This window comes from Microtus oregoni, unplaced genomic scaffold (assembly GCF_018167655.1).
Source record: "Microtus oregoni isolate MIOR12 unplaced genomic scaffold, Mior012 000006F_ref0000085, whole genome shotgun sequence".
NCBI classification, from domain to species: domain Eukaryota; kingdom Metazoa; phylum Chordata; class Mammalia; order Rodentia; family Cricetidae; genus Microtus; species Microtus oregoni.
The window spans coordinates 53,523,857-53,550,722 of record NW_024543065.1 but is presented as its reverse complement, the minus strand read 5'-3'; the positions used below and the strand labels follow the sequence as shown (position 1 = coordinate 53,550,722).

Sequence of the window (26,866 nt, the reverse complement as noted above, 5' to 3'; positions counted from 1 at the left end):
CTCAACCCTGAGCCACCTCTCCAGCCCTCTCTCCTCCTTCCCATAGCTTCCTTTCTCTCTTCCCTTGATCTCTTCTTTGAGATGGGGTCTTGCTATGTTGTCCATGTAAATCCTGAACTCAAGTGATCCTCCTGCCTCACCCTCAGGAGCAACCAGGCTACGCGTGCCAGTCACTACACTCAGCTTCTTTTCTTTCATCCTTTTTGCTCTGTTGAGACAGGCTTTCTCTGTGTAGCCCTGGTTGTCCTTGAACTTGCTATATAGACCAGGCTGACCTCCAACTCCCCAAGATCCATCTACACCTGCTTCCTGGGTGCTGGGATTGAAGGTGTACACCCCCACACCTGGCTGGTTTTTTGTTTGTTTGGTTGGTTGTTTTTGGACAGGATTTTCCTGTGCAACAGCCTTGACTGACCTGAACTCACTTTATAGACCAGGCTGGCCTTACACTCACAGAGATCTGACCTGCCTCTGCCTCTGGGATTAAAAATGTGTACCATCACTGCCCAGCCTAATTATTTTTGAGTTACAGTCCCATATAGTCCAGGCTGACCTTGGGACTTGCTGGGGATGACCTTGAACTCTTGATTCTCTGCCTCTACCTCCTGAGAGCTGAGATAGTAGACCCGCACGACCATTCCCAACCCCTTACTGTTTTCCCGACAGATTCTCTGTATAGAATGGCCAGTTAGTAGAGTGTGGCGGTGCACACCGCTGACCCCAGCAGAGCAGACTGGTGGGTCTCTGAGTTTTAGGTCAGCCTGGTCTACACAGCCAGTTCCAGACCAGCCAGAGCTACACAGTGAGACCCTGTCCTTAAAAGACTAGATGAGGGCTGGGAATGTAGCTCAGTGGTAGAGCAAAGACAGACAGAAAGACAGACAGATGCTTTTTGTGGCTTTGTTGTATAATTATTGAACTGCTTTTCAGGACTACAGCCATCCCTTGTCACTGCTTTTGTAGGCTGCTCTCTGCCATTTTGGTAAAAGGCGAAACATTTTGATTTAGATTCTTTCTGCTTTGCCTGCCGGACCGAGGTAGGGCTGATGGGGTCAGATGGGGTTTACCAGAAAGCCTCTGATAGGGGGATGGCTCCCCCTTGTGTTTTCTCAGTTCCTGGCTGTATGGTTGAAATTCATGTGAATTTCTGTAAGCTTGTAGAACCCCAGGTTAGTGTACTGAGCACTGACCCAGGGAACCAGGGCCACTATGGTAGCAAGAACCTATTCCTTAGAATGCTCTATCTTTCGTTACTTAGTAATTCTAACACAGTTCTTTTTTTTGCTAAGATTTATTTATTTACTATGTATGCAGTTTTCTGTCTGCATGTACGCCTGCAGGCCAGAAGAGAGTGCAATACTTCATTACAGATGGTTGTGAGACACCATGCGGTTGCTGGGTGATGCTGGGAACTGAACTCAGGACCTCTGGAAGAGCAACCAGTGCTCTTAACCTCTGAGCCATCTCTCCAGCCCCACTAATGCAGTTCTTTATCGTCTATGAATTGCAGAGATTAGCCCTACCATCAGAGGTACTGAGCCCACCCCCATTCCACGGCCTCTTTGGTCCATGGAGGACAGATGGATCCTAGAGAATGACTGTGGGTAATTGTGCCGGCGATCAGGTGATGGCTCAATCGCAGTTGCTGTCCCAAATGAAGTGTCTTTACTGGAACAAATCAGTACAGCTGACAGACACATGGGTGACCTGGCAAATACCTTTTCATCCACACTGATTTCCAAAGACCTCCCGAAGCTGAGTGCATGTCGTCGGAGCCTTGCCTCGGGGCAACATCAGTGTTCCCACTTTCTGCCCTGATATGGACTTTGTAGAATTTGATCTCCAGGGTCTCTACAGTCTTGTGCTGACTGCTACATGGCCAGCAGTATGCTGATCGCATCCAAGGAGCTGAAAGCAGTTTCCTTAGCAGGGTTAGCAGTAGTCTTTCTGACATCAATCAGCCACAACCAATCTGGAGATAAAAACAACTGCTTAACTCAGTAGAATCATAGTAGGCATATGAGGGAGGGGTGTGTGGGGTGTGTGTGTGTGTGTGTGTGTGTGTGTACTTCAGATTGAAGATAGAGCCTCATGCATGCACTGAGCCATAGCCCCAGCCCTTATCCTCTTGATCCTCTTCCGTCGGTCTTCCAAGTGCTGGGATTGGTGGGAGTGTGCACTCATGCCTGCCTCATAGTTGTTTAAACAGACGGAATTGTGTGGATGTGTAGAATGGATGTGTGCGCTCGTGTGTGTGTAGGTGCGCACGTGCGTGTGCATGGACTCATGTATGTGCAAAGCTCATGTGGAGGCCAGAGGTGTCCTCTTCTAACCCTGTCTACCCTATTTGTTGTTGTTTGTTTCTCAAGACAAAGTCCTGGCTGTCCTGGAACTTGCTTTGTAGACCAGGCTGGCCTTGAACTCACAGAGATCTGCTTGCCACTGTGCTGGGATCACCATGCCTGGCTCTGCACACCCTATTTCTGAAAAAAAAAATGTATTTTATGTGTATGAATGTTTACCTGCACTTATATATGTGTACCACACATGTGTGCTTGGTGCCCAGGGGAGTCAGAAGAGGGCTTTGGATCCTCTGGAACTGGAGTTCCAGGTGGGTATGAGCTGACATGTGGATGCTGGGCATTACACCCGGGTCCTCTTAACTGAACTTTCCAGCGAGACTGACTGGGCAGTGAGCCCCATGAAGTCAACTATGCGTCCCCTCCCCTGGGTACTGAGATGACAGGTGGTGCTCCTCTCCGTGGGTGCAGGGAGCTGACTCGGGTCCCCATTCTCACACGCAAGCTCTTTTCCCACTGAGCCACCTCCCCAAGAGAGAATTGCTAACTAGCCCGGCATGGTGGGGCTGCTGGACTCCCGTCACTCACATGGCTAAGGCAAGAGGATTGCAAAGACCTGGTCCCAGGATAGAAGGTAAAGGGGGCCAGTGAGATGGCTCAGTGGGGAAATGTTGGCGACGATGGGGATGGCTACGATGACTCGGGACCCAGAGTAGAGAGAGAGATGTCCTCTGATCACACGTGAGCACCACGGATGGTATGTACACACGCATGCAAGGCTGGGCTGTGGCTCAACCATCGGTACTAGCAAGTGGCAACAGCTCCTGCCTGTAAGACTGGGCGAGTCAAAAGACAGCAACTCAGAGCCCAAAGTCCCACAGAACCCAAGCTTAGACCCGGAGGAGGGTACTCCTTTTGGCTTGGTGCTGTTGACATTTGGCAGGTTGTTTGGGTGTTCATGGCAATTCGTACCACGTTAGATAGTGTGACTTCCATCCGCCTGTGTACCAGAGGACCCTTCCAGCTTTGCATTTGGAGTGAGGCTGGCTGTGCAGCAGATTCAAGGCAGTGTGCAGGCTGCTCAGTCCCCTGAGATGGACAGGACCAGGTGCCAGTGGGCCCTTGTGGAGGCAAACCGATGTCCTCCATACTGACTTGGCCTTTGAGATACTCCTCCTGGTTCCTTGAAGTCCATGCAGGACATGTGTCTGAGGGCTGTGTGACCTGATCCTCCATCGGGACTTGGGGGTCATTTATGCCTCAGTCAGACCCTCACCAAGTCATTGACTTGCTAAGTGAGAGAATAAGAGACCCCCGAGTCAGGAGTGAGAGACTTCCTGGGAAAGAGCCACACAGGAAATAGTTTTGACTTTCAGGCCATTTGGTCATAAGCACTTAACCTTTCTGTTAAACGGAAATGCAGTTGGACAATATGTAAACAAAGGGGCCATGTTCCAGCTAAGCTTGGTCTGCAAAGGCACCTTGCTTTCCTGTGCCATGCAGGAGTTGGTCACATCCCTAGTTCTGGCAGCAAGAGGGAAAGCTAGAGCTATTTAGAAGCCCAAAGAAGCTGTAACTCGGCCCCCTGGAGGCCTGCTCCGGGAGAAGCCAGCTCTGCAGATGCTGTAGGGAAAGGAAGAAGGAACCACAGCTGCCCAAGCTAGAAAGGGAGATCTGGAGGCAGGCTGGAGCAAACCCTCCAACCTACAACCTGCAACCTTCCCCTTAGTGCCCCCCTGTGGGTGGGACCTGGCAGAGCAAGCCTCCCCTCCTCCGGCATCCTCGAAGCCCTCCTCTAGCGCCTCCTACTGGTGGATTCTAGTGGAACATTTGGAGAAGTAACAAGGGTTGTAAGCACCTAGAATGTGGGTTTGGACGGATCAGAGGGACAGTCACGAGGGCTTCTATTGGCTTTGGGGCATTCAGGTGACCCTCCCGCCATCATTTCTTTTGTTATTAGTCAAAATAATGTTTTTTTCATTACAGTGTTTATTTTCATTGATCCTCTTGCCTCTCGTCCGTCTGTCCTCCCCTTGTGTCCTCCTACTTCCCATAGCCCTTCCTGCACTCGTGTCATATGCGCTCCACTACCCTGCCTCTCCCCTGCCCTTTCTTTTCCTTACTTAAAGCTGTGTTGTGTAGATGAATGGATGAACGAGCAGAATGGGCAGGTGACCACATGTGGGGGTCAAGGGTGAGGCATGCAAGTGAAGGCAGGTGGAACAAAGCCTCATGGGAGAATTTTGAAGTAGGCCCTTAGGGGCAGAAGACAGAGATGCTCCGGGCTTTAAAAGCAGCCTGAGAATGCTGGCCAGTAGATGAAGAGTGAGCGTTATTGTGGCATTTAAGCAGGATTGGTGTGATGGATGTACATACAGGCAAATGCTCATACAAAAATAAAAATAAATCTTTAGAACAAGGCTGGTCAGCACCCATGTGTTGAGCTCCCTGCAAACACGGCGGGGTCTGACTTGGGAGTGACTTCAGATGCCCCCAGCTTTGGAGGGTGGGAACTGCAGGCACGAAAAACCCCATCAGAGGGCAAGTGGTTCCAAATCCCAGAGTCAGCTAGATCAAAATGGCCACTCTCCCCATGCTATTTCCTCACATGTGGGTCTGAAGGTCCCTCTGCATAGAGTTACTTTGGAACCAAACACGCTGTTCTGGGGAAACTGCAGAATGGTGGCCATGGAGGGGAGTATTGTACATGGGGAAATGTGGGACTAGGGTCCCAGGGTGGTACAGAGGAGAGGAGGCAACTTGGAGGTCCAGGAGACTGTGGTGATGTTCCAGGCTTTAGCAAAGGATTCTGGGAGATGAGACACATCAGCCCCCTGCTCTGACCTGGTCTCTGTGCAATTGCCACAGACAAACGACACAGCCCTTAGAAGTTTAGTAATAGAGGCACAGAAGTGAACAGACATTTTGTAATTTAAGCTACTGAGGTTAAGGGATGTCTGAGCTATCTGGGGGGCTTTGGAGGAATGGCTGGGATCATTTCCCTTCTGAAAAATGACAGATTTCACTATAGAGCCTTATTTGGTCTGGAACTGCTTGTTGCAGACCAGGGTGACCTTGCACTCACAGAGTTCCTCCTGCCTCTGCCTCCTGAGTGAATCCTAATGCATTGCTAGACAGACACTTAAGAGAATGTAAAATCAGCAGCGGTAGTGTGGGGCGGAGGTGAGGTGGGCTCCAGGAGGCCTGACTCCTCGACACTGAGGAGTTAGCTGTTGCTGAGAACCGTCTTTTTCCTCCTTGATCGTGAGTTTGGTTTTTAGCTGCTGGTGGTAAGGAAGAGCCAGGGAGGCCCTGCAGTAGGGAATGGGTCTACAGAGTTCAAGAGCAAAAAGCAGGCCACAGTGGCTAGAGCAAACTCGGGAGAGGACTGTGTATGTAGGCGTGCCAGCAAGACAGGAGGCTAGCTCTTCCCGAGTGAAAGGAGGAGCTATTATGTGTGTATTAGTTTGTTTGTTCTTAAGGTTTATTTATTTCACGTGTGTGAGTATTTTGCTTGCATGTAGATACGTGCACCACGTGGGTGCCTGATGTCCACAGAGGTCAGAAGAAGGTGTCAGATCCCCTGGACCTAGAGTTACAGACAGTTGTAACAGCCATGTAGATGCTGGGAATTGAACCCTGGTCCTCTGGAAGAGCAGCCCACGCTCTTAACCACTGAGTCGTCTCTCCAGCCTCGTGATGTGTTTTGAAAAGGAGACATCCCTTTAGCTTATATCTGGGGAGTGAATGTGCACTTTGTGAGAGATGGGAGGGTGCTGGGGGCAAGTGTGGCTGCCAGGAAAAGCACTGGGGAGCGTAGACCATAGACCTGGGTGAAGGAGATGGGAAGGAGTGGACAGACCTGGGAGGATTCCCGAGCAGAGCAGGAGAAAGAAGCAGCAGGTGTGGGGTCTGAGGCAGGTGTACAGAGAGGCTGCTGAGCCTCAAGAGATGGGCAGAGAGCAAAGAGGAACCCTACAGGCTTTCTGGGGAGAAGGGGGATCCCCAAACAGTTCGCCTAAGAACCATAGAACACGGGTATATCTGAAAAGGTCCTGAGCCTCCCTGGAAGGACTGTTACTGATGCATGCGCGTGTGCACACACACACAATAGGATCCCTGTGTTAGTCATGATGGTTCCCACACCAGTTCATCTTATTCACACATGTGACCAGTTTAGAAAAAAGGATGAATGCTCCCACTCTCAGCCCCAGGAATCCCTGTGCACACCACCACACACCTCCTCTGGTTATGCCTCAGGCTGAGCTGTCTCCTGTACCTCAGATGTATTAGGCTACTCCTCACTCACCCTGCAGTCCTTGTTGAACCTGCGCTGTGTCTCTCGGCTCTGGGTCATCATCAGATCAGGGTGGTTTCTTGCAGACATGAAGAGTGAGTTGTCCTTGATCTGCCTTCTCTCTCTCTGGCCCTGGATTTCACTGGGGCCTATTTGCTCTTTCCTTGACCTTAGGTTCGTTTGTTTCTGGTTTGGGTTTTTAAGTTATTTAATTTTTTTTAAATGGGATCTCACTGTGTATCCCTGGCTAGCCTGAAACTCATCATATAGACCGGACTGGTCTTGAGAGATTCCTCTGCCTTTGCCTGCCTCTCGAGTGCTAGGATTAAAGTTGGGCATCACCACACCCTGTCTTGTTTTGAGCATCATCTTCAGAAATGCTGTCCACCTCATTTGAGACAGGCTCTCTCACCAGCCTGGACTCACCGGCTACACTGCTCTGCCTGACCTCTGAGCCCCAGGGATCCACCTGTCTCCACCTCCCTGATGCTGTGGTCACAATCGAATTCCACCATGCCCAGCTTTTGCACACAGTTCCAGGGATTTCACCCGGTCCTCTTGCTGGCCATGCCTGCAGTCCTCATGTGAGCATGCCTGCGGTCCTCATGTGAGCATGCCTGCGGTCCTCATGTGAACATGCCTGCGGTCCTCATGTGAGCATGCCTGCAGTCCTCATGCTGGCCATGCCTGCGGTCCTCATGTGAGCATGCCTGCGGTCCTCATGTGAACATGCCTGTGGTCCTCATGTGAGCATGCCTGCAGTCCTCATGCTGGCCATGCCTGTGGTCCTCATGTGAGCATGTCTGCGGTCCCCATGCTGGCCATGCCTGTGGTCCTCATGTGAACATGCCTGCGTGTGAGATGCAGCACTTTCCGGGCTGAGCTACCTTTCCATCGCTGACTTTGAATTTTGTTTTTTTTTTTCTTGTTTTGTTTTTGAGACAAGGTTTCTCCGTGTAGCCCTAACTATCCTGAAATTCACTCTGTAGACCAGGCTGGCCTTACACTCACAGAGATCCGCCTGTCTTTTGGTTGTCGTTTGGGCTTGTGGCATCTTTCTCTGACCTTGAATTACACATGCCTGTTCTCTCTTGGGTTTAAGGCCACTCTCAGTTATGGAGGTCATCACACCATGGGCTCCAATCCTGGCTTGTGTCCTCCCTTCTTGATACACTCTCTAGGGCCCTGAACCCCATCTTCCCAGTCCCAGCCTTCCTAGGGACGCACCCTCCCTGCTACTGCCCACTTTCTTTCTGCCTGGACTGCTAGGCCACTTGTGTTCTCAGCTTCAGCCCCAGGACAAGCTCTCTTCCTAAATTTGGGTTTGGGAATCTCCTGGCTGAAGTCCAGGATATGAAATTGAAGTGTGGGGAGGGGCACAGCTGTGTCCTGATGACCAAATCCCCCTTTGCAGAACAGTGAACCAAGACCTAGACACATGAACCCCCTGCTTGAGGTCCTACAGTCATGGGAGTGGGGCAGAAGCAATGCTCTACATTTCCCGGACCCACTCTACTTGTTCTGTTGCTCAACTGAGAGATGTCACTGTGTGCTCCTGTTACATGTGTCTCATGGCTCCACGAGCCATGTGTGTGTCACTGTTGGCCAGCGTCTCAGCACATGCATAATCATAGTGCACGAAGCCCACTGTGCTGTAGAAATGACTAGACAGTGTGTGTGAGATGCAGTATGTGTGAGCATGTCCACTGTGAGGTGCAGTACGTGTGAGCATGTCTGCATGTGAGGTGCAATACGAGTGAGCATGTCCACTGTGAGATGCAGTACGTGTGAGCATGCCTGCGTGTGAGGTGCAATACGAGTGAGCATGCCCACTGTGAGATGCAGTACGAGTGAGCATGTCCACTGTGAGGTGCAGTATGTGTGAGCATGTCTGCGTGTGAGGTGCAGTACGTGTGAGATGCAGTATGTGTGAGCATGCCCACTGTGAGATGCAGTATGTGTGAGCATGTCTGCGTGTGAGGTGCAGTACGTGTGAGATGCAGTATGTGTGAGCATGCCCACTGTGAGATGCAGTACGAGTGAGCATGCCCACTGTGAGGTGCAGTACGAGTGAGCATGCCCACTGTGAGGTGCAGTATGTGTGAGCATGCCCACTGTGAGGTGCAGTATGTGTGAGCATGCCTGTGTGTGAGATGCAGTACGTGTGAGCATGCCCACTGTGAGATGCAGTACCTGTGAGCATGCCCACTGTGAGATGCAGTATGTGTGAGCATGCCTGTGTGTGAGGTGCAGTATGTGTGAGCATGTCTGCGTGTGAGGTGCAGTATGTGTGAGCATGCCTGTGTGTGAGATGCAGTATGTGTGAGCATGCCTGTGTGTGAGATGCAGTATGTGTGAGCATGCCCACTGTGAGGTGCAGTATGTGTGAGCATGCCCACGTGTGATGTGTAGCATGTGTGAGCATGCCTGTGTGTGAGGTGCAGTATGTGTGAGCATGCCTGTGTGTGAGATGCAGTATGTGTGAACATGCCCATGTGTGATGTGTAGCATGTGTGAGCATGCCTGTGTGTGAGATGCAGCACATGTGAGCATGCTCACAGCATGCCTGTGTGAGATGCAGTACAAGTGAGCATGCCTACATGTGAGGTGCAGCACGTGTGAGCATGCCCATGTGTGAGGTTTAGCACTGTGAACATGCCCACGTGTGAGGTGCAGTACGGGTGAGCATGCCCGCATGTGAGGTGCAGACTCTTCCCTGCTTGTGTCAGTCCTCAGCTAACAGCTGGCTGATGTCCCCAAAGTGACACAGTCCTGTAGGATCACTGAGTTCATGCAGAAAGGGGTTCCCTGCAGGTCAGGACAGCCCAGCCTACACCCTTCTGTCTGTCCCACATTTTACTCCTTCGGGCCTATCCCACAGCACTCCTCCCCACCAGAAGTATGCAGCCTTCCCCAAGATCGTTGCGGCTGAGCTGGACCCTAGCCCTGTGTGTCCTTCAGACACTGTCTAGATCACGGTGCCTGCTGGAGCAGGAGATTTGTGGTTACACCCACTGCATGGTTCCAGCTGCTCCCATGCCTCTCTGAGACTCCCCCATCTGTAAATGGAACTAGCAATGCCCCAGAGAGCTTTGGGTGAGACAGAGAGGATCAGGAGGAAGTCCTGTCCAGGGAGTGAGGAGATGGCCCAGTGGGTAGAGTCCTCTCCACACAAGTGTGAGGACCTGAGTTCAGATCCCCGGCACACTTATAAAGCCAGGAACAGCAGCAGTGCCTGGGAAGAAGAAACTCTTAGCTCTTGGTCAATAGGCTGTGTAGCTGAACCAGTGAGCTCCAGGTTCAGTGAGAGACCCTGCCTCAGAAAGTAAGGTGGAGCCAGGAGGTGGTAGTGGCACACGCCTTTAATTCCAGTACTTGGGAGGCAGAGGCAGGCAGATCTCTGTGAGTTCGAGGCCAGCCTGGTCTACAGAGCAAGTTCCAGAACAGCCAGGGACACACAGAGAAACCCTGTCTTGGAAAACCAAAAAAAAAAAAAAAAAAAAAAGAGAGGGAGAGAGGGAGAGAGAAAGAGAGAGAGCACGTTTGCATATAACACATCCCCATCCACACACATGAACATGTGTACGCACATTGACACCACCAAAAACAAAGCAAAATACTTCTATCCATTCTGGTAAGCAATTAATAAACACCATTTATTGAAACCAAGGTCCCAGCACAAGCCAGAGACCTGGTGGCTTGGACACTAATCTCCTGCAGGGTGACAGCAGCAAGTGGTGGGCTTTAAAAACAAGGCTGTTAGCTGAGCAGTGGTGGCACCTGCCTTTAATCCCAGCACTCGGGAGGCAGAGGCAGGCGGATCTCTTTGAGTTCGAAGCCAGCCTGGCCTACAAAGCAAGTTCTAGGACAGGCTTCAAAGCTATAAGTACCCAGTCGAGAGAGAGAGAGAGAGAGAGAGAGAGAGAGAGAGAGAGAGAGAGAGAGAAGAAAAGCAAGTAATAATAATAATAAGGCTGTCAGCCTGAATGCTAACATTTAGGAGGTGAAGCCTGTAATGCTAGCATTCAGGAGGCTTAGGGAGGAAGAGGAGATCATGCTAGCCTTGACTATGTAATGAGTTCAAGGTTAGCCTGAGCAAAATGGGACTTTCTCACGACAAAACAAAAGCAGGGCTGCTGCAATGGACCTGACCATAGTAGCGGTAGGAGCCAGCAGGCCAGGGGGACTGGGATAGAGCTGCGGCCAGTCTCAGCTCTGACTCTCATGGAGGTAACTCTAGTGTCCCTAACTGCCCACCTCTGTCTCCTGCCTTCCTCCCTCCACCCTATCTGCTTCCCCTCCAGCAGAAGGCAGACTTGGCTGTGGCAGCCTTCACCATCACCGCGGAGCGGGAGAAAGTCATTGACTTCTCCAAGCCCTTCATGACCCTGGGGATCAGCATCCTCTACAGAGTGCACATGGTACATTTCCAGGGCTGGGGGTGGGGAGGGTGACTAGAGATGGGCTTATGTGGATCTGGGGTTGGCGGGCTGGTCAGACTTCGGAATTTCTGAAGGATGTAGGGGCTGAGCACACCGCTTGTGCAGGGGTAGCTGTTCTCACTGTTCTTTCCATCCATAGGGCCGCAAGCCTGGCTATTTCTCCTTCCTGGACCCCTTCTCCCCTGCTGTGTGGCTCTTCATGCTTCTTGCCTACCTTGCTGTCAGCTGTGTCCTTTTCCTGGCTGCCAGGTGAGTGGACCACCTGCTACTGGGGAGGGGGTGGGGAGAGAGGCCGCAGTCCAGCGCACAGACCACCCACACTGTCCCTCTGTTGCTGCCACAGGTGCCCTATACCTGCCTTCCTGTCTTTCTTGCCCTGTCTGTTTCTCTCTTCCCCTTCAGGGGTTTGACTTGGGCTTTGGCAGGCCTCTTTCCTTCATTTTCTCTCTGCTTCTCTCCTCTTGCCTCCACTGCAAAGTCTATTTCCGTGATGTGTTAGCATCTCTGCTATCTGCCCTCCTCCTTTTTTGCATGTGTCCGTCACTCTTTTCCCACCTCTTCCGGTCTCTTTTCTGCACCTCCGCCTCACCCACCCACTCATCTCTCCACAGGCTGAGCCCTTACGAGTGGTACAATCCTCACCCATGCCTTCGGGCGCGTCCCCATATCCTGGAGAACCAGTACACGCTGGGCAACAGCCTCTGGTTCCCTGTGGGTGGCTTCATGCAACAAGGCTCAGAGATCATGCCTCGGGCGCTGTCCACGCGCTGTGTCAGCGGAGTCTGGTGAGCCCCGTTGTACTACACTGTCAGGGTTGGGAGGCTTCCATTCAGGGATAGAGGGGCTGCTCTACTCTCCCCAGCGAGTTCCCGGTGCCCTCCATGCTATGCAATGAAGAGCCCAACCTCAACAGTTGCCCACCGTCTCTATGGCCTTGGGTAGGGGATGTCCCCTCTCTTTGCCTCAGGCTCCCTTGTCTGAAAAATTAGACAGAAAGGTCTGTCAGGTTTATAAGCATTTGACGATGGCTGGAACAGAAGAATTGTGAGTTTGAGAGAGGCCTGACCTTAAATATCAAGTTCAAGGTCACCATGGGCTACTAATAAGACAGAGTCCAAAAATACCAAGGATTAGGGCTATGGCTTAGTGGTAGAGTACTTGGCTAGCATGTACAGGAGACCAAGTTCATCCTGAGCATGTGAGGAAAGGGAAGGGCCCATGGCTCGGGCGTCAGTGAGTCACCTGTGCTGACATGACCAGAGGGGCGTTGCTATCCTGTCTGTGACATTGCCCTGCTTGTTCCAGAGATTTAGAGCAGGGATCCAGTGTCCTGGATAAGATTCATTTTCTCCTGGGACATGCGCTCGGAAGTTCATGCTAGCTACAGCTCATGCCTGGCCTGCATTTTAAAAAATATTTGTTTATTTGCTTATTTTGTGTGTGTATTCATGTGTATGCACAAGTGTGTGTATGTATAGAGGCAGGCGTGAGTTTCTTGTTGTTTGTTTAGATTTTTTGTTGTATTTTGGTGTGTATGGTGGATGTGTGTGGGCATATATGCATACATGCAGTTGTGTGTGCACATGCGTGCAGGAGTGTGCGGAGGCCAGAGGCTGACACTGACCATCGTCTCTGTTGCTCTCCACTTTATTATTAGAAACAGGGTCTCTCACTGAACTTACAGCTCACTAACTTAACTAGAAGGCCAAAAAGATGGCCCAGTGGGCACAGATGCTTGTGCTGTGAGCCTGTCAGCCTGAGTTCAGTCTCAGAGCCCACAGAAAGATGGAGAGAATCAACTGCAGAGTTCTGCCCTCCACATACACACTGGTGTGCACATCATACACACACACACACACACACACACACACACACACTAACAGTAAACAACCAAGCAGCCAAGGCATGGGAGGATAGAGCTCGGTTGGTGGTGAAGTGCCTGCTTAGCCTGCGTGAAGATCTGGCTTCAGTTCCTGTCAGTGCATAAACAGGGCCTGGTGGTAGACACCTGTGTTCTCTGCACTGGGAGTTAGAGGCGGAGCATCCTTCAAGTGCATCCTTGGCTATACTGAGTTTGAGGATAGCCTCAGCTACAGGAAACCTTATCTTAAAAAGAGGAGGGGTGGGGCCTAGGAATACAGTTCAGTGTACACTTGCCTGGTGTGCTCAAGGCCCTGAGTTTAATACCCAGCACTGGAAAAACAGAAATCCAGACAGAAGAACCTCTGTGTTCATTCCTGTCTGCTACAAAGATCACCACCAATGTAGTGCTTTAAGATGACACAAATGGGGCTGGAGAGGCAGCTCAGTGGTTAAGAGCACTGACAGTTCTTCCAGAGGAGCCAGGTTCAATTCTCAGCACCCACATAGCAGTTTAAAACTGTCTGTAACTCAAGTTCCAGGGGATTTGACACTCTTACACCAGTCCACATAAAAATAAGTCAGTTATTTTAAAAAATGACACAAATGTACTGTCTTACGGTTCTGGAGGTCAGAAACCCAAATCAGATCTGTCAAAGACCTGCTTTGGCTGGGGTTCAGGTCCCAGAAAGGATGTGTAAAGTTGTTGGGGATGAGGGGGTGTGAATCAGGTTGGTTGCCAGCAGCATTTAATTGAAAAGAGAATACTCCTTTTTATTCTCTGTAGTTGCACAAAGGATTAGGTGGGAGACAAGGGGCTGTAAACTAGGGAGTGTTTTGAGATCTGGGGTTGAGGAATTTAGCCTTGACCGTAATAATAGGCACCTGTCAGGTTAATGAAAGGGCTGCAAGTTCCTCTTGCTAGAGATAAGAAGGACTGTTAATAAGCAGGACATTTCCTCAAGCCCCTGAAGGAATGGAGACCCTTATCCAAATGCCTGACTTTGGGAAAAGGACTTCTTCTGGGGAGCAGACCTTATATTAAATACAGTTTCTTAGTCTTACTATATGGACCTGTTCCCCTCTTACCGCTCCCAAAGGAGACTATCCTGATGTCTTACGATGTCTTACTCTTTTTCCATTATATTGTACCATTCTGACTCCTACACTCATTAGCTGAACTCTTGCCCTTAATGGCCTCAGGCTCTGGATCCGAATTGTAGGCTTTTCATCCTTGGGGTCCTGCGTGTGTAGTAAATCCATCGTTCCTGTTCTTGGGGTAATTAGGAGGGCACAGTGGGATTTCTGGTTACTCGGTCAGTGGTAGGGATTTTTTTCCAAAGAATAGAGAGGCTACCATTGTACACATTTTCATCCTTTACCAAAGCCCTGCACAAAATCTCCCAAAGGGAAAGGCACTAATAGTGAGAATCATTAAAAATGAAAGTTAAAAGGTTCTGGAGAATGGTGGTCTGCAATGTAGAAACGCTGGAACTTTGTCAAGCAGCAGTGGTCACCATGTGGTCCATGCCGTAGGTCTCACAAGGCTAAGAGTCATCTTTTCCAGCTTTTACAATCCTCCTGTATTCTCTGACCTTTGACCTAGTTTATCAAACAAACAAACAAAAAATTAGCATAACTTCATCAAATCTCTCTCTTGTTATTTATTTTTGCAAAGCTAGATATTGAAGCTAGGGGTTTGTGAATGCTGAACAGGAGTGCTGCTTACCCCCCTGGGCGATGCTAGGCAGGGGCTCTCCCAATGAGCCACACCCCAGCCCCTCACTGGGGGATTCTAGGCAGGGGATCTACCACTGAGCCACACCCCAGCCCCTCACTGGGGGATTCTAGGCAGGGGATCTACCACTGAGCCATAGCACTAGCCAAATTTTTTTTTTTTTTTGATTTTTCGAGGCAGGGTTTCTCCGTAGCTTTTGGTTCCTGTCCTGGAACTAGCTCTTGTAGACCAGGCTGGCCTCGAACTCACAGAGATCCGCCTGCCTCTGCCTCCCGAGTGCTGGGATTAAAGGCGTGCGCCACCACCGCCCGGCTAGCCAAATTTTTGTTCTTGTATTTTGAGACAAGTTCTCACCAAGCTGCTTTTGCCTGTCTGGAATTCACTCTGTAGCCCCAGCTTGCCTTGAGCTCTCAGCCCTCCTGCCTCAACCTTTGAAGAACCTGAAATTACACTGCTTTTCCACTAGACTCACTTCTGATTTGCTTCCACATCCACACACTTGTGTTCACCAGGCCTGTCTGCACGGTCTAGGATCACTTCCTCATCTTAGCCCTTAATACCATCTCCAGAGTCCCATTTACCATGCACTGAAAGGTCGATGTTTTCCAAGGGTTGAGGGGCAGATGTGAGTCTGTACTGTCCTAAAGGCACTGAGCCAATGGTCTCCACTCTGTGAGCCCAACTTCTTCCTCCTCAGCCTGGGCCTACTGCTTGAGGGCCGTGCCGACTAATCAGCCATTCCCTACCCTCTCCCATTCATGGCTCCCTGCAGCTGTTTGCCTGGCCTCTGCTCTTCCACACCACTCGTCCTCCCACACACTCTGCTCATCCAGCAGCACTGTTCGTCTCCTCATGTGACTCAGTGACAGTGACTACAGGCCAGGCTCCTACCATCCTGCAGGAGGACTGTAGGGCATCGATGCTGTCATCCTAGGGGTCGTCGTGGGCCCTGGTCAGAACATGCCTCCTGGGCAGTGTTCACTCAGCCCAGTCTCCTGTAGCCATACCTGCAACCTCAGCACTGAAGACAGGTCAGCCTCAGAAACCAGCATGCCCAAATGCTGTCCTTTACCACAAGGGGGCTCTCCCTTGGTCACTCTTTGGGAAGTGGATAATCCCTTGACCTCACTCTCCTTGCTCTCTGAGCCCTGCCTACCTTCACACCTCAGTGTCCAGAAAGGTCTCTGGGTTGCCTCCTCAGCTACCGTCTCCACACCCTCCTGTCAAGAAGCCCTCAGCCTGATCCAGCTAGCAGCAAGGCTTCTCCCCTTCCCCTCAACCCTCACTTCACATGTGACCATTGTATCCATATGTCCAGTCACCGCCTTAGCTCAGACAGCATGTGTGCCCCCTGCTACTGCCCCCTGCTAGCGTATGCTGGCACTTCAGTCCTCAGCTTCAGCTTCACATTGCCCACTGCCTTCTCCCCACCCTGCCGTGAATCCACTGGCACCAGCAGTGTTTGCAGACTCCCTTTTCATAACTAATATTATTTTAATGCTTTTACATCTTGAGGTGATATTTGATTTTTTTTTAGGGCTGGTGAGATGGCTCAGTGATTGAGAAAGTGTGTACTGCTCTTGCAGGGGACCCAAGTTCAGTTCCCAGCACCCAAGTTAGTAGGCTCACAACTACCTGTAACTGCAGCTCCAGGGGATCCAACGCGCCCTTCTGGCCTCCAGTGGCACTGTATTCACATGCACTGACACACAAGATTTTTTTTTTAAAGCTTTCAGTACAATGCTCTAGTTGTAATGAGAAAAAAAAAGGTGGTTTGATGTATTATTTGTTAGTTTTTTGAGAAAGAGTCTCACCATGTAGCTTTGACTGTACTGGAATTCACTATGTAGAACAGGCTGGCTGCAAACTCACAGAAATCCACCTGTCTCTACCTCCCAAGTGCTGGGGTTAAAGGTACGCACCACCATGCCCGGCTAGGTGATGTAATCTGTGATTGGATAACAGAAGAGCAATAAGCAAATGCTTGTGCACGAACATGAGAGAGGACAGAAACAAAACAGGTGACATCCATTTATAATGAGTCAGGGCATGCCGAGAAGTAAGGTCATTGATTGGAACGCTGTTGACGCTCCGCGTTGGCACAGGAACGTGCTGGTGCTGGAATGAATCACTGGGACCTGGTGCAGCTGGCCCAAGCGTCTGGTCTTGGTGACTCAAATACCAGTGGAATTGCTGTCCTAAACGTGACTTCCAGAAATGGTGGATATTTTTTCAGCAGTTCTCCACACAACAGCATCCAGCCCTCAAGCTGAGTGAGAGCTGCGCTCTGGAGATTTCAATTCATACTATGACCATGTAAGAAATACGTTTCTGAGAAACCCTGTCTCGAAAAACCAAAAAAAAAAAAAAAGAAATACGTTTCCCTGCATGGAGGAGTCAGGCTTTGGGAGCCGTGCCCTCAATTTTCTGTGTTGTTCAGGCCAGGCCTTGCATTGTCAGCCCGCCCACTGGCAGAAACCAAGACAACTAACAAAATACCCCACACTTGACCCAACATGAAACACCCTCTAGATGCATGTCTCTGCTGCAGGCCACGCCTGAATGCACCTGGCTAGGGCTGCTCACTTCCAGACTCCTTGTCTGAGCCTCTTCATGGATCCAGCCGTCTTGTGCTGATTCTCGTGGGTCCTAACAGCTAACCCCAAATTTACCTTGTCCAAATAGCTCAGTGAGCAACCAGTCCTTATCACCTTGTGCCCACTGCCTCCACCCGTCCACCATGTTGCGGTCTCAAGGTCCAGCCTGGCACCTGATGTGTGCTGGGCAGCCACCGGGTCATTTCTTGGTAGTGAATTACATTGGCCCATGAGGTGGGTGTGGAGAGATTGTGTCCATCCCTGAGTGTCATGTCAGGGTCAGAGGTTTGGCTTTTCAGGAAGCTGTATTATTTACCCTTCTGTCTACTCTCCCCAACCCAGAACGTTTTGCACATGTGCTAGGCAGAGGCCAGTGGCCTGTTGTTGTTAAGGCCTGCTAAGATACCAGCGGGGCCTGAGAGGCTCTCTCGGGTCTGTGACTTGCAAGAGGGCCTGGCCACTCTTACTTGGCAGAGCAGGAGGGTTACCAGGGGAGGCCAGGGTAGAACAAATGGCTGCCCTAGGGTCCTGCAGCCAACCCCATTGGGTACCTATTCTCCTGCGTGAGTCAGGCAGTGTCATTAAGACAGTGACAGTAAGCACGTGCCTAGCACAGTCTGTGTTTTAGGTTAGCCCAGTCCTCACAAAACCCTGTGTGGCAGAGCCAGCAGTGATGCGACCAGCCCAGGTGAGGATGCCTAGCCTCAAGGTCACCCAGCTAGACGCCCAGTGGAGCCAGGACTTGGGGATTTTCCAGCTCTTTCCGTTATTGATTTCTAATTCACTTCCATTGTGGTCGGAGAACATTCTCTGTAGGTCTTTAATCCTTTTAAATTTATTGAGACTCGTTCCGTGGCTCTGCAATATGGTCTGTCTCGGGAAATGTTCCCTGTGCTTGCCTGGAGATGAATTCCAATGTTGGTGGGTGAAATGTTCTAGAAATGTCATTGAGCGTGAGTGGTTTGAGGTTGTCCACGGCGTCTGCCTCCTCACTGATCTCTCTGTGCGGCTGTCCTATCAACCACAGGGAGGGAAGTGGTGGCGTCTCTCTGTGTGCTCTGCAGTTGTCAGATGGTTATTTTGCTTTGTGGGTTTGCTTTCTCTCTTTCTCTCTCACTCTTCCACCCCCACCTCTTTCTTTCTCTCTTGTTGAGGTCAAACCCAGATATTTGGAAAAATACTTTGCCACTTAGCTAAACTCTCAGCCTTTTATTGATGAATTCCTGGCAGGTTCTGTACAGCTGAGCCACGCTCCAGCCCCTCACTGGGAATTTCTAGGCAGGGGCTCTACCTCTGAGCCACACCTTCAGCCCCTCACTGGGGGATTCTAGGCAGGGGCTCTACCACTGAGCCACACCCTAACCCCTCACTGGGGGATTCTAGACAGGGGCTCCACCACTGAGCCATGCCCTAGCTCCTCAGTGAGAGAGGGTAGGAAAACATTCCACTGTGTAATCAGTTTTTACTTTATAACTTTTTTTGAGACTTTATAGCTTTTTAATATTTGTCTTTATTGCTGGGCAGTGGTGGTGCATCCCTTTAATCCCAGCACTCGAGAGGCAGAGGCAGGTGGATCTCTGTGAGTTTGAGGCCAGCCTGATCTACAGAGCGAGTTCCAGGGCAGCCAGGAATACACAGAGAAACCCTGTCTTAAATACAAACAAAGAAAGCTTGTCCTTATTTACCGAGGGGTCTGCGCGTGCCACGGAGCACATGTGGGGCTCGGAGGACAGCTTATGGGAGTCCATTCTCTCCTACCACCATGTGGGACCTGGAGATCAAAACCTCATCAGGCTTGGTGACAAATGCCTTGACCTGCTGGGCCGTCCCTTGCCAGCCCCACTTTGAATTTTGAAAATCTGAAATTATGGGCACTGATATGTGGGACTGTTCCGTCCTCCCGAAGTGTCCCCTCTGTCATCAGATCCTGTCTCTTGGTCCTGGCCCCAGTGCTTGTTCTGAGGTCCGCGCTGCACTACAGCTTCTGGATGCCTAGTGTTTACATTGTGTAGCTTGCCCATCATTTTGTGTGTATGTGTGTGAAATTTTATTTTATGTGGATGGCAATTTTGCCTGCCTGTTGTGTGTGTCCCTTGTGTGTCCAATGCCCAGAGAGGGCAGAAAAGAGCGTCAGATCCTCTGGAACTGGAGTTACAGATGGGATTTCCTCCCTGTGTGAACAGGGTTGTTCTTTGTCTGTCTGTCCTCGTGAGGTCTCACCTCTCACACTGATATCCAGCAAAAGGTTCAAGCAAACCCTGTGTTTCAGGACACCCCCACCCTATTTTGTGTGCCTTTTTCCTTTTGAGTGTTCTGTCTCCGAAATCCCATTTATCTTCACGCCTGCCTAGAATTCCCCAGTGAGGGGCTGGGGTGTGGCTCAGTAGCAGAGCCCCTGCCTAGAATCCCCCAGTGAGGGGCTGGGGTGTGGCTCAGTGGTAGAGCCCCTGCCTAGAATCCCCCAGTGAAGGGTTGGGGTGTGGCTCAGTGGTAGAGCACCTGCCTAGAATCCCCCAGTGTGGACTGGGGTGTGGCTCAGGGGCAGAGCACTTGCCTAGCATGCTTGAGGCCCTAGTTCTAATCTCTGCACTGCTAAAGATTTCCTCTATTCTGTCCAGCATTTTTGCTGCTCACATTGAGAGTGTATTTCCAGACAATCTTCCTCTCTTATACCTGGAGTCAGAAGTTTCTGGAAGCAGTACTTAACCCCGGGAGTCAAGCTCTAGAATCCCACTCCAGCCCTCTGCCCTAACTGGCAGGCACTGAGCCTTTTGAAAGTTAGAGCCACTGGGGTCAAGGGTCAGGAGGAGCCACTCAGGAGGGGGCCATGGTTACAGGTCAAGGTGCAAGAGGTGACTCCAGCCTGTGGCTCACGCTTCCCACCCCTCAGGTGGGCCTTCACTTTGATCATCATCTCCTCCTACACGGCCAACCTGGCCGCCTTCCTCACGGTGCAGCGCATGGAGGTGCCTGTGGAGTCGGCTGACGACCTGGCGGATCAGACCAACATTGAGTACGGCACTATCCACGCCGGCTCCACCATGACCTTCTTCCAGGTGGGTTACCCCTAGGACTTCTCAGGCTAGGTACCAGGGCAGTCGACATACTTGACCTGTTGTGGGGGAGAGCTGCTGCCTGGCTGAAGAGTGACTCTTGCCCAGTGAATGGAAACATGGAGGCAGATGGGGATGTAATGTGAGCCAGGCCTGGGTGGCACAGGTAGAGCAGGGTCAAGGAGGCTGCTGGGAGGGTTGGGCCATGTGGTATGAGTTGTCAGAAGGAAGGAGGGGGGAGGGGGAGCTACAAGCTGAGATGAATTTACTCTTGTGTATGTGGGAAAGGGAGGGGACAGGGCTCGAGAGAAACAGTCAGAGTGGCCCTCACCCATCCTCCTTCATACTCCCTCTGCCAAGAACTCACGGTACCAGACATACCAGCGGATGTGGAACTACATGCAATCGAAACAGCCTAGCGTGTTTGTCAAGAGCACCGAGGAAGGAATTGCCCGAGTCCTCAACTCGCGTTACGCCTTCCTGCTGGAGTCCACCATGAATGAGTACCACCGGCGCCTCAACTGCAACCTCACCCAGATCGGGGGCCTCCTCGACACCAAGGGCTATGGCATCGGCATGCCGCTGGGTATGAGCAGGGCTGAACCGGAAATGTGGGATGTGGGGGCTGACTAACCAAGATGTGTGTGTGAACTCAGGAATATCCCATGCCCGACTCTGTAAGACAAGCAGCCTTGCCCTGTGACCCTGGACAGGTGTGGTCACCATCCTGAGCTTCTACACTTTAAACACACAAAAAGTCAGCCTAGAAACCAGTGAGCTCCAGCCTCAGGGGATATTAAGAGAACTGAGGTGACTTTGCATGTACTCCTCAGTAAACATGAACTACAAGGTGCAACACCTCCGTGGGAGACAGGATTTGGGTTTGTTTGTTTTTCAATTCTTTGAGACAAGGATTCACCGTCAAGTAGGTCAGGTTGTAGATGATGACCTTGAACTTCTTGACCCTCCCACCTCCACCTTCCACGCACTAGGGACACTAGGGACGTGCGTGCGTGCGTGCATGTGTGTACCACTTCCGTGCTCAGCTCTAACACCATGCTCAGCTAAGACTTGCTTTTCTTTGCTTCATATTCTCTACACCACACCTATGTCCTAGCTCAGAGCAACCACTCGGAAAAAGCAGGAAGGAGCAGGGAGAAACAGTTTATAGTTCCGTACATATTGTTTCACTGCCCAGTGCGAGAAACCCAAGCGCTAGTTTGTTTCCATGGTAAGGTTTTCTCAAACCTGAGACTTGGGTGCTTACTCTGTCGGCCCAGAATCTGGCCCCTGGGTACCCAAGAAACACTCATCACCTCCACTTGCTTGTATCTCTCTCCTGCCTGGCATTGAGATGGGACTTCAGAGTAGAGAGCCCGAGGGGAACACATGAGAGGGAAGAGCGTGGATACAGAAGGATGGGGATGCACTAAGCCGACTACTGCGAGGCCTTCCAGGTGGCAGGCATATTAGACCACAGATATATTAGACAAGCATACTATAGAGCCATGTCCTATAGCAGTAGGTGCTGACAAGGGCTGTGGACAGATGTAGAGGCAGAGACTGACAGGGAGTGGAAAACTTGGTGCCATTTTGAATTAAGTGGCCATAGAAGACTCGAGAAGAGTCTCTGTGTAAGCAGAGACCTGAGGGAGGGGAGAGAAAGGGTGTTCTGGGCAGAAGTCAAGGTCCTAAAGTACAGCTTTGTCTGGCAGATATGGGAACCTGCCGGGCGGCCAGTGTGGCTGGGCTCCTCGGAATGGCAGCCGCCTGACAGAGAGCCTCTTCCTAGTTGCCATTGGCTTGGACAGGCCTGACCTCTCTCTTGGCTGTTGTGTGACGAGATTGAGTAGAAGCTGGGAGAGGTGGCAGGGCAGGTGGGGTTTGGGGTAGTGGGGCCCATGGTGATCCCCGCATATGCCTGGCCAGGCTCCCCGTTCCGGGATGAGATCACGCTGGCCATCCTGCAGCTCCAAGAGAACAACAGGCTGGAGATCCTGAAGCGCAAGTGGTGGGAGGGCGGCCGGTGCCCCAAGGAAGAGGACCACAGGGCCAAAGGTCAGAAACCCCTTCCTATGCCTGCTCTTTCCCAGAAGCCCCTTGGGCCCCGGCCCACGCCCACACTGCCCATACCCTGGTTGTCCCTACCCTCCAGGTTTGGGCATGGAGAATATTGGAGGTATTTTTGTTGTGCTCATCTGTGGCCTCATCATTGCTGTCTTCGTGGCGGTCATGGAATTCATCTGGTCCACGCGGAGGTCAGCGGAGTCCGAGGAGGTGAGATTGACTGTGGTTAGTTAGGGCTGGAGTCTGGGAGACTCCAGGGCCCAAAGTGGTGGGAACTTGGATGAAGTAGAGGGAGGATATGAGAGGTGTTGGGGAGAGGGGGTCGGGGAGCCAGAAGTAAGAGGGGAGCCAAGAAACTCCTGGTTAGATAAAGGAGGTGACAGATCAGAGAACTGGACAAAGGATCCCTGAGGCTGAGAAGCAGGATACTGAAATACAAAAGAAACAGCTGGTGTGGAGTTGCACTCAGGAGGCAGAGGTGGGCACACGGTCAGCCACAGGACTGTCCACATCTGCTTAATGAGTTCAAGCCCAGCCTGAGCCACATGACACCCTGTTTGACAGACAGACAGACAGACAGACAAACCAAGCATAATCCCAGCCCTTGAGAAGCTGAGGTAGGAGGATTGCCACAGTTCGCCTCAGCCTCTCGGGTGGTAGCAGTGCAGGCAGGCGTACCCCCACCACACCCATCTAAGACTGTGAGGAGTGGCACATGCCAGGTGAGGGACGCAGGGTGAGGAAGTGGCTGGGCCAGTCTGCCTTACGTTTTCCTGGAACAGGCAGGACAGAGAGTGTATGCAGCAGAGAGGACAGAGAGGACAGAGGAGGGACTGGCTGGTTGGAATCGGGTTGGTGGGCGTGGAACATGGGGGCTCTCTTTTTTTTTTTTAACGTATCTGTGGTACTGAGCATAGAACCCAGGGCCTCGAGTGTACCAGGCAAATGTTCCACCACAAAGCCCTTCATTGGTAGTTTCTTGGCAAGTGCTCTGCCAGTGAGCTATCTCCTCAGCCCTATTTTTACTTTCTATTTTAAGACAGGGTCTCACTGAGTTATCCTGTCTAATCTTGAATTCAGCCCTTAGCCCAGGATGGCCTTAAACTGGCAGTCCCCCTGCATCAGCTTTAGGTCTGCAGCCCTAGTCTCTGTAGGTTCACCCACTACTGTTTGGTTTGTTGTGAAGGTTGGCCCTTTGTTCTCTAAAACATGGCCAGTTCTGAGAAAGCCAGCCTTCCACCAGCCTGTAAGATCCTAGGACATCAAGCATCCGGAGCAAGAATTAAAAGCATAATGCATACACTTAGTGGCAGCTGGCAGGAGGCCTTTGTTCCTCGAAGGAGGGCCTCTCTGTTTAGTTGCTTAAGTGCCCTCCTGCCTGGGCAGCTCATATCCCCCAGAGCAGCGATCCAAGAGAGAAATGGAAGATTCTGGTCACATCCTGTCACTCAGCACAATCCTGATGTAATGTCGGAGGAGAGGACCACAGGACTGCCAAGGGGTGGGACATGGAGATTAGGTGCCATGACTCCCAAAAGTGTGTCTCCCCCAGCCTAAGATTAACTGTTTTGTTTATTAATTTTTGAGTTTAGACACAAGTGTGAAGGTCAGGGCTCAACTTTGAGAAGTTCATTCTCTCCCTCCACCATTGTGAGGCCCAGAGAAAGAACCGGCCCCAGTGGCCTAGTCATCTCACTAACCCTGATTTGGTATTTGGAAACAAGGCCTTGTTATATAGTCCCCACTGGCCTTGAACTCACTACATAGCTTATGCTGGCCCGAAACTTGTAGTAGTCACTCTCCTGTCTAAGCTCCCCAAGGCATCAGCTCCACGGTCTGTAAGTGTCCCACTTGGATGTCTAGTAATGAAGCAAGTGCCAAGTGTCCAAGCTTGCATTGCTCTGTCTCCACAAGGCAGAGTCTCCAGTGCCGAGTGCGAGCATGATCTATCCTCACTCCTTCCTCTCCCTCACTATTTCTCTGCAAATCCTGTGGGCTCTGCCTTCGCAGGACAACCCAGAGGCTTCTCTCATCCCTCTGTTCCAGCCTGCTGCAGCAGAGTCTCTACACTCAGCCTCCTATATCAATTCTCCCTTGCCTCCCGTTGGACGCTAGAGTAAACCACGAGCCTTATCATGGTCTGCTGGCCTTACTCAGCTGGTCCCCGCCCTCTGCTCATCGCCTCCCTCTCTCCCCATTCCTCCCTAGCCAGGCCCCATCTCAGCACCTTTGCACTGGGTTTCCTGTTACAGCGCTGTCTCACCCACCCGCAGGGCTTTTATCATGAGGCTCCTGCAGCCTCCACACGGAGTCTCACTGAGGACTTCCTCTTCTGCACCGTCTCAGACGGCAGCATCCTGCCCAGCCACACACACACTATGACTGTTTTCTCTCCCAAGCACCTGTGTGACAAAATGTCTTATGTCCCCATTTGTTGTTTTCTGTGTGCATACTTGAGGAGGGCTGGGCTCTATTTTTTTTTCTCTCTCTCTCCATTGATGGGGATTTAACCCAGAACCTTACACGTGTTGGGTAAGATCTCTACCACTGACCTACATCCCAAGAACCAGGAATTCTCTATTATTCTTTGCTGTTACTCGGGGTGCCCAGATCAATGCTGAGCACTCAGTAAAATATGCCTTGCAATAATGTGGGGCAGTCAGAAAATGTTGTGCGGAAAGACAGGGGTCAGAAAGTGAAAGGCAGGTTCAGGGACAAACTCAAGGAAACATGGAGCTGAGAGAGGGATGGGGAGAGAGGGTACAGAAAACAAGCATTGGCTAAGGTAACGGAATTGGGAGGTGAGGAGGGGGTGGGAGGGAGAGGAGCGGCGCAGAAGGGAGATGGGGAAGGGGAGAAGGGCGCGTCGTGCCCGGCGGTGACCGTCCCTCCACCCCCAGGTGTCGGTGTGCCAGGAGATGCTGCAGGAGCTGCGCCACGCCGTGTCTTGCCGCAAGACCTCGCGTTCCCGCCGGCGCCGGCGCCCGGGCGGCCCGAGTCGGGCCCTGCTGTCGCTGCGCGCGGTCCGTGAGATGCGACTCAGCAACGGCAAGCTCTACTCGGCCGGCGCGGGCGGGGACGCGGGCGCGCACGGGGGTCCGCAGCGCCTCCTGGACGACCCGGGGCCTCCCGGGGGGCCCCGGCCCGCGGCTCCCACGCCCTGCACGCACGTGCGCGTCTGCCAAGAGTGCAGGCGCATCCAGGCGCTGCGGGCTTCGGGGACCGGGGCCCCCCCACGTGGCCTGGGCACCCCAGCCGAAGCCACCAGCCCACCCCGACCGCGGCCAGGCCCCACTGGACCCCGCGAGCTGACCGAGCACGAATGACCGTGGACGGGGCCGGGCATACGCCCCAACTGACTTCAGGGACGCGATGCGCCCCAGGTGGACAGGAAGCCGCAATTTTGCCTTCAGTTCCCGGTGAATTCCAGCCCAGCTCCGGAGCGGGCCTGCGCCCCCTAGTGGACTCGAGCGAGGGTGTCGCAGACACCCGCATTCCATCCCGCACCGAGGGCGGGAGGAGCGCAGAGACCGAGGACTCCAAGGGCTGGGGACTGTGGGGGCCGCTCCCGGAGTTGGAAAGCGGTCCGCGGGGAGGACCCCAACCTGGGACTGCTCAGACACCCCAAGACTTGACACGGCTCTCCACACTTCTGGAGGTGGGGAGGGCCTCTGGACATGTGGGTGTCTCCTGGTGCCCCTCCTCTCTTCTCTTTCTCTCTTTTTTGGGGGGAGAAACCTCAGATTTCTATGAGACGCCCCCAGGGAGAGGGTCAGTTGGGCCCCTATACCTCCCCCTGCTACATCTCAGTCCCTGTTGGAATAAAAAAAGAACAAAACCCCAAAACTGGGGATACGTGTGGTTTATTTTCTGAGAGGTGGGAGGTCAACGGGCGTTTTTAGATCCTGGGAGTCCGCAAGAACAGCAGGAGATTCACGCACTCGTCACCTTGGGCAATGACCGCAAGCATGCAGGTCAGCTCAGGTCCCGGCAGCGGCCCCCTCTCCATTGACCTTCCTTCTCTCAGGACAGAAGGAGGCTTCCACAGAGACCCTGAGACAGATGGAGAGATGCAGGATCTGGAAGGGTGGAGACACTGGGAGGGAAGACACGGAAAGAATGAAACCAGATGGGGCTGGGGGATGGGAGAACCTGGGGATTAAGCCTGGGGTGGCACCTATAATGGAGCTATGGTACTGGACTATAAAGAATTGAGAACTTGGGGGTCGCGTTGTGACCCCTGTGAAGCCACCTTCAAGAGTGATTGATCCTTGAAGTTAAGTCCCTTCCCAGCCCTCAAGCGGGGAAGCAAAGGCGGTGAGGAAGGGGGCTGAGGGCAAGCTGAGCAGGGAGAAGTGTGGGCTTGCCTTCTGTCCCCGCCTTCCTCGCCGCTCCAGGTTTCTGTGGAGAGAGGACGACTGAAGGTCACACAGCCTGAGCCAGATCGAGGCCGAGCAGGAAAGGGAGAGAGAGATGCTGCGGGGGTGGGGGAGAAGCAGACAAATAGGGAAG

General features: G+C 52.1%; 1 protein-coding gene across 5 annotated transcripts in view; it reads left to right on the top strand.

The window, feature by feature from the left end:
• Grik5 (glutamate ionotropic receptor kainate type subunit 5) overlaps window positions 1-26,200 on the top strand; it is a 64,845-nt gene extending 38,645 nt beyond the window's left edge. For 2 of the 5 annotated variants that reach the window (XM_041654864.1, XM_041654865.1), the window contains exons 13-20: window positions 10,902-11,018; window positions 11,179-11,288; window positions 11,651-11,824; window positions 20,125-20,290; window positions 20,576-20,873; window positions 22,217-22,345; window positions 22,443-22,564; window positions 25,255-26,200. In XM_041654864.1, the coding sequence (XP_041510798.1) occupies window positions 10,902-11,018; window positions 11,179-11,288; window positions 11,651-11,824; window positions 20,125-20,290; window positions 20,576-20,873; window positions 22,217-22,345; window positions 22,443-22,564; window positions 25,255-25,680 (1,542 nt within the window). In that variant the 3' untranslated portion in view covers window positions 25,681-26,200. The remainder of the gene's footprint in view (window positions 1-10,901; window positions 11,019-11,178; window positions 11,289-11,650; window positions 11,825-20,124; window positions 20,291-20,575; window positions 20,874-22,216; window positions 22,346-22,442; window positions 22,565-25,254) is intronic. The other 3 variants (XM_041654863.1, XM_041654866.1, XM_041654867.1) reach the window with 3 other exon arrangements.
• Window positions 26,201-26,866: the final 666 nt, after the last annotated feature.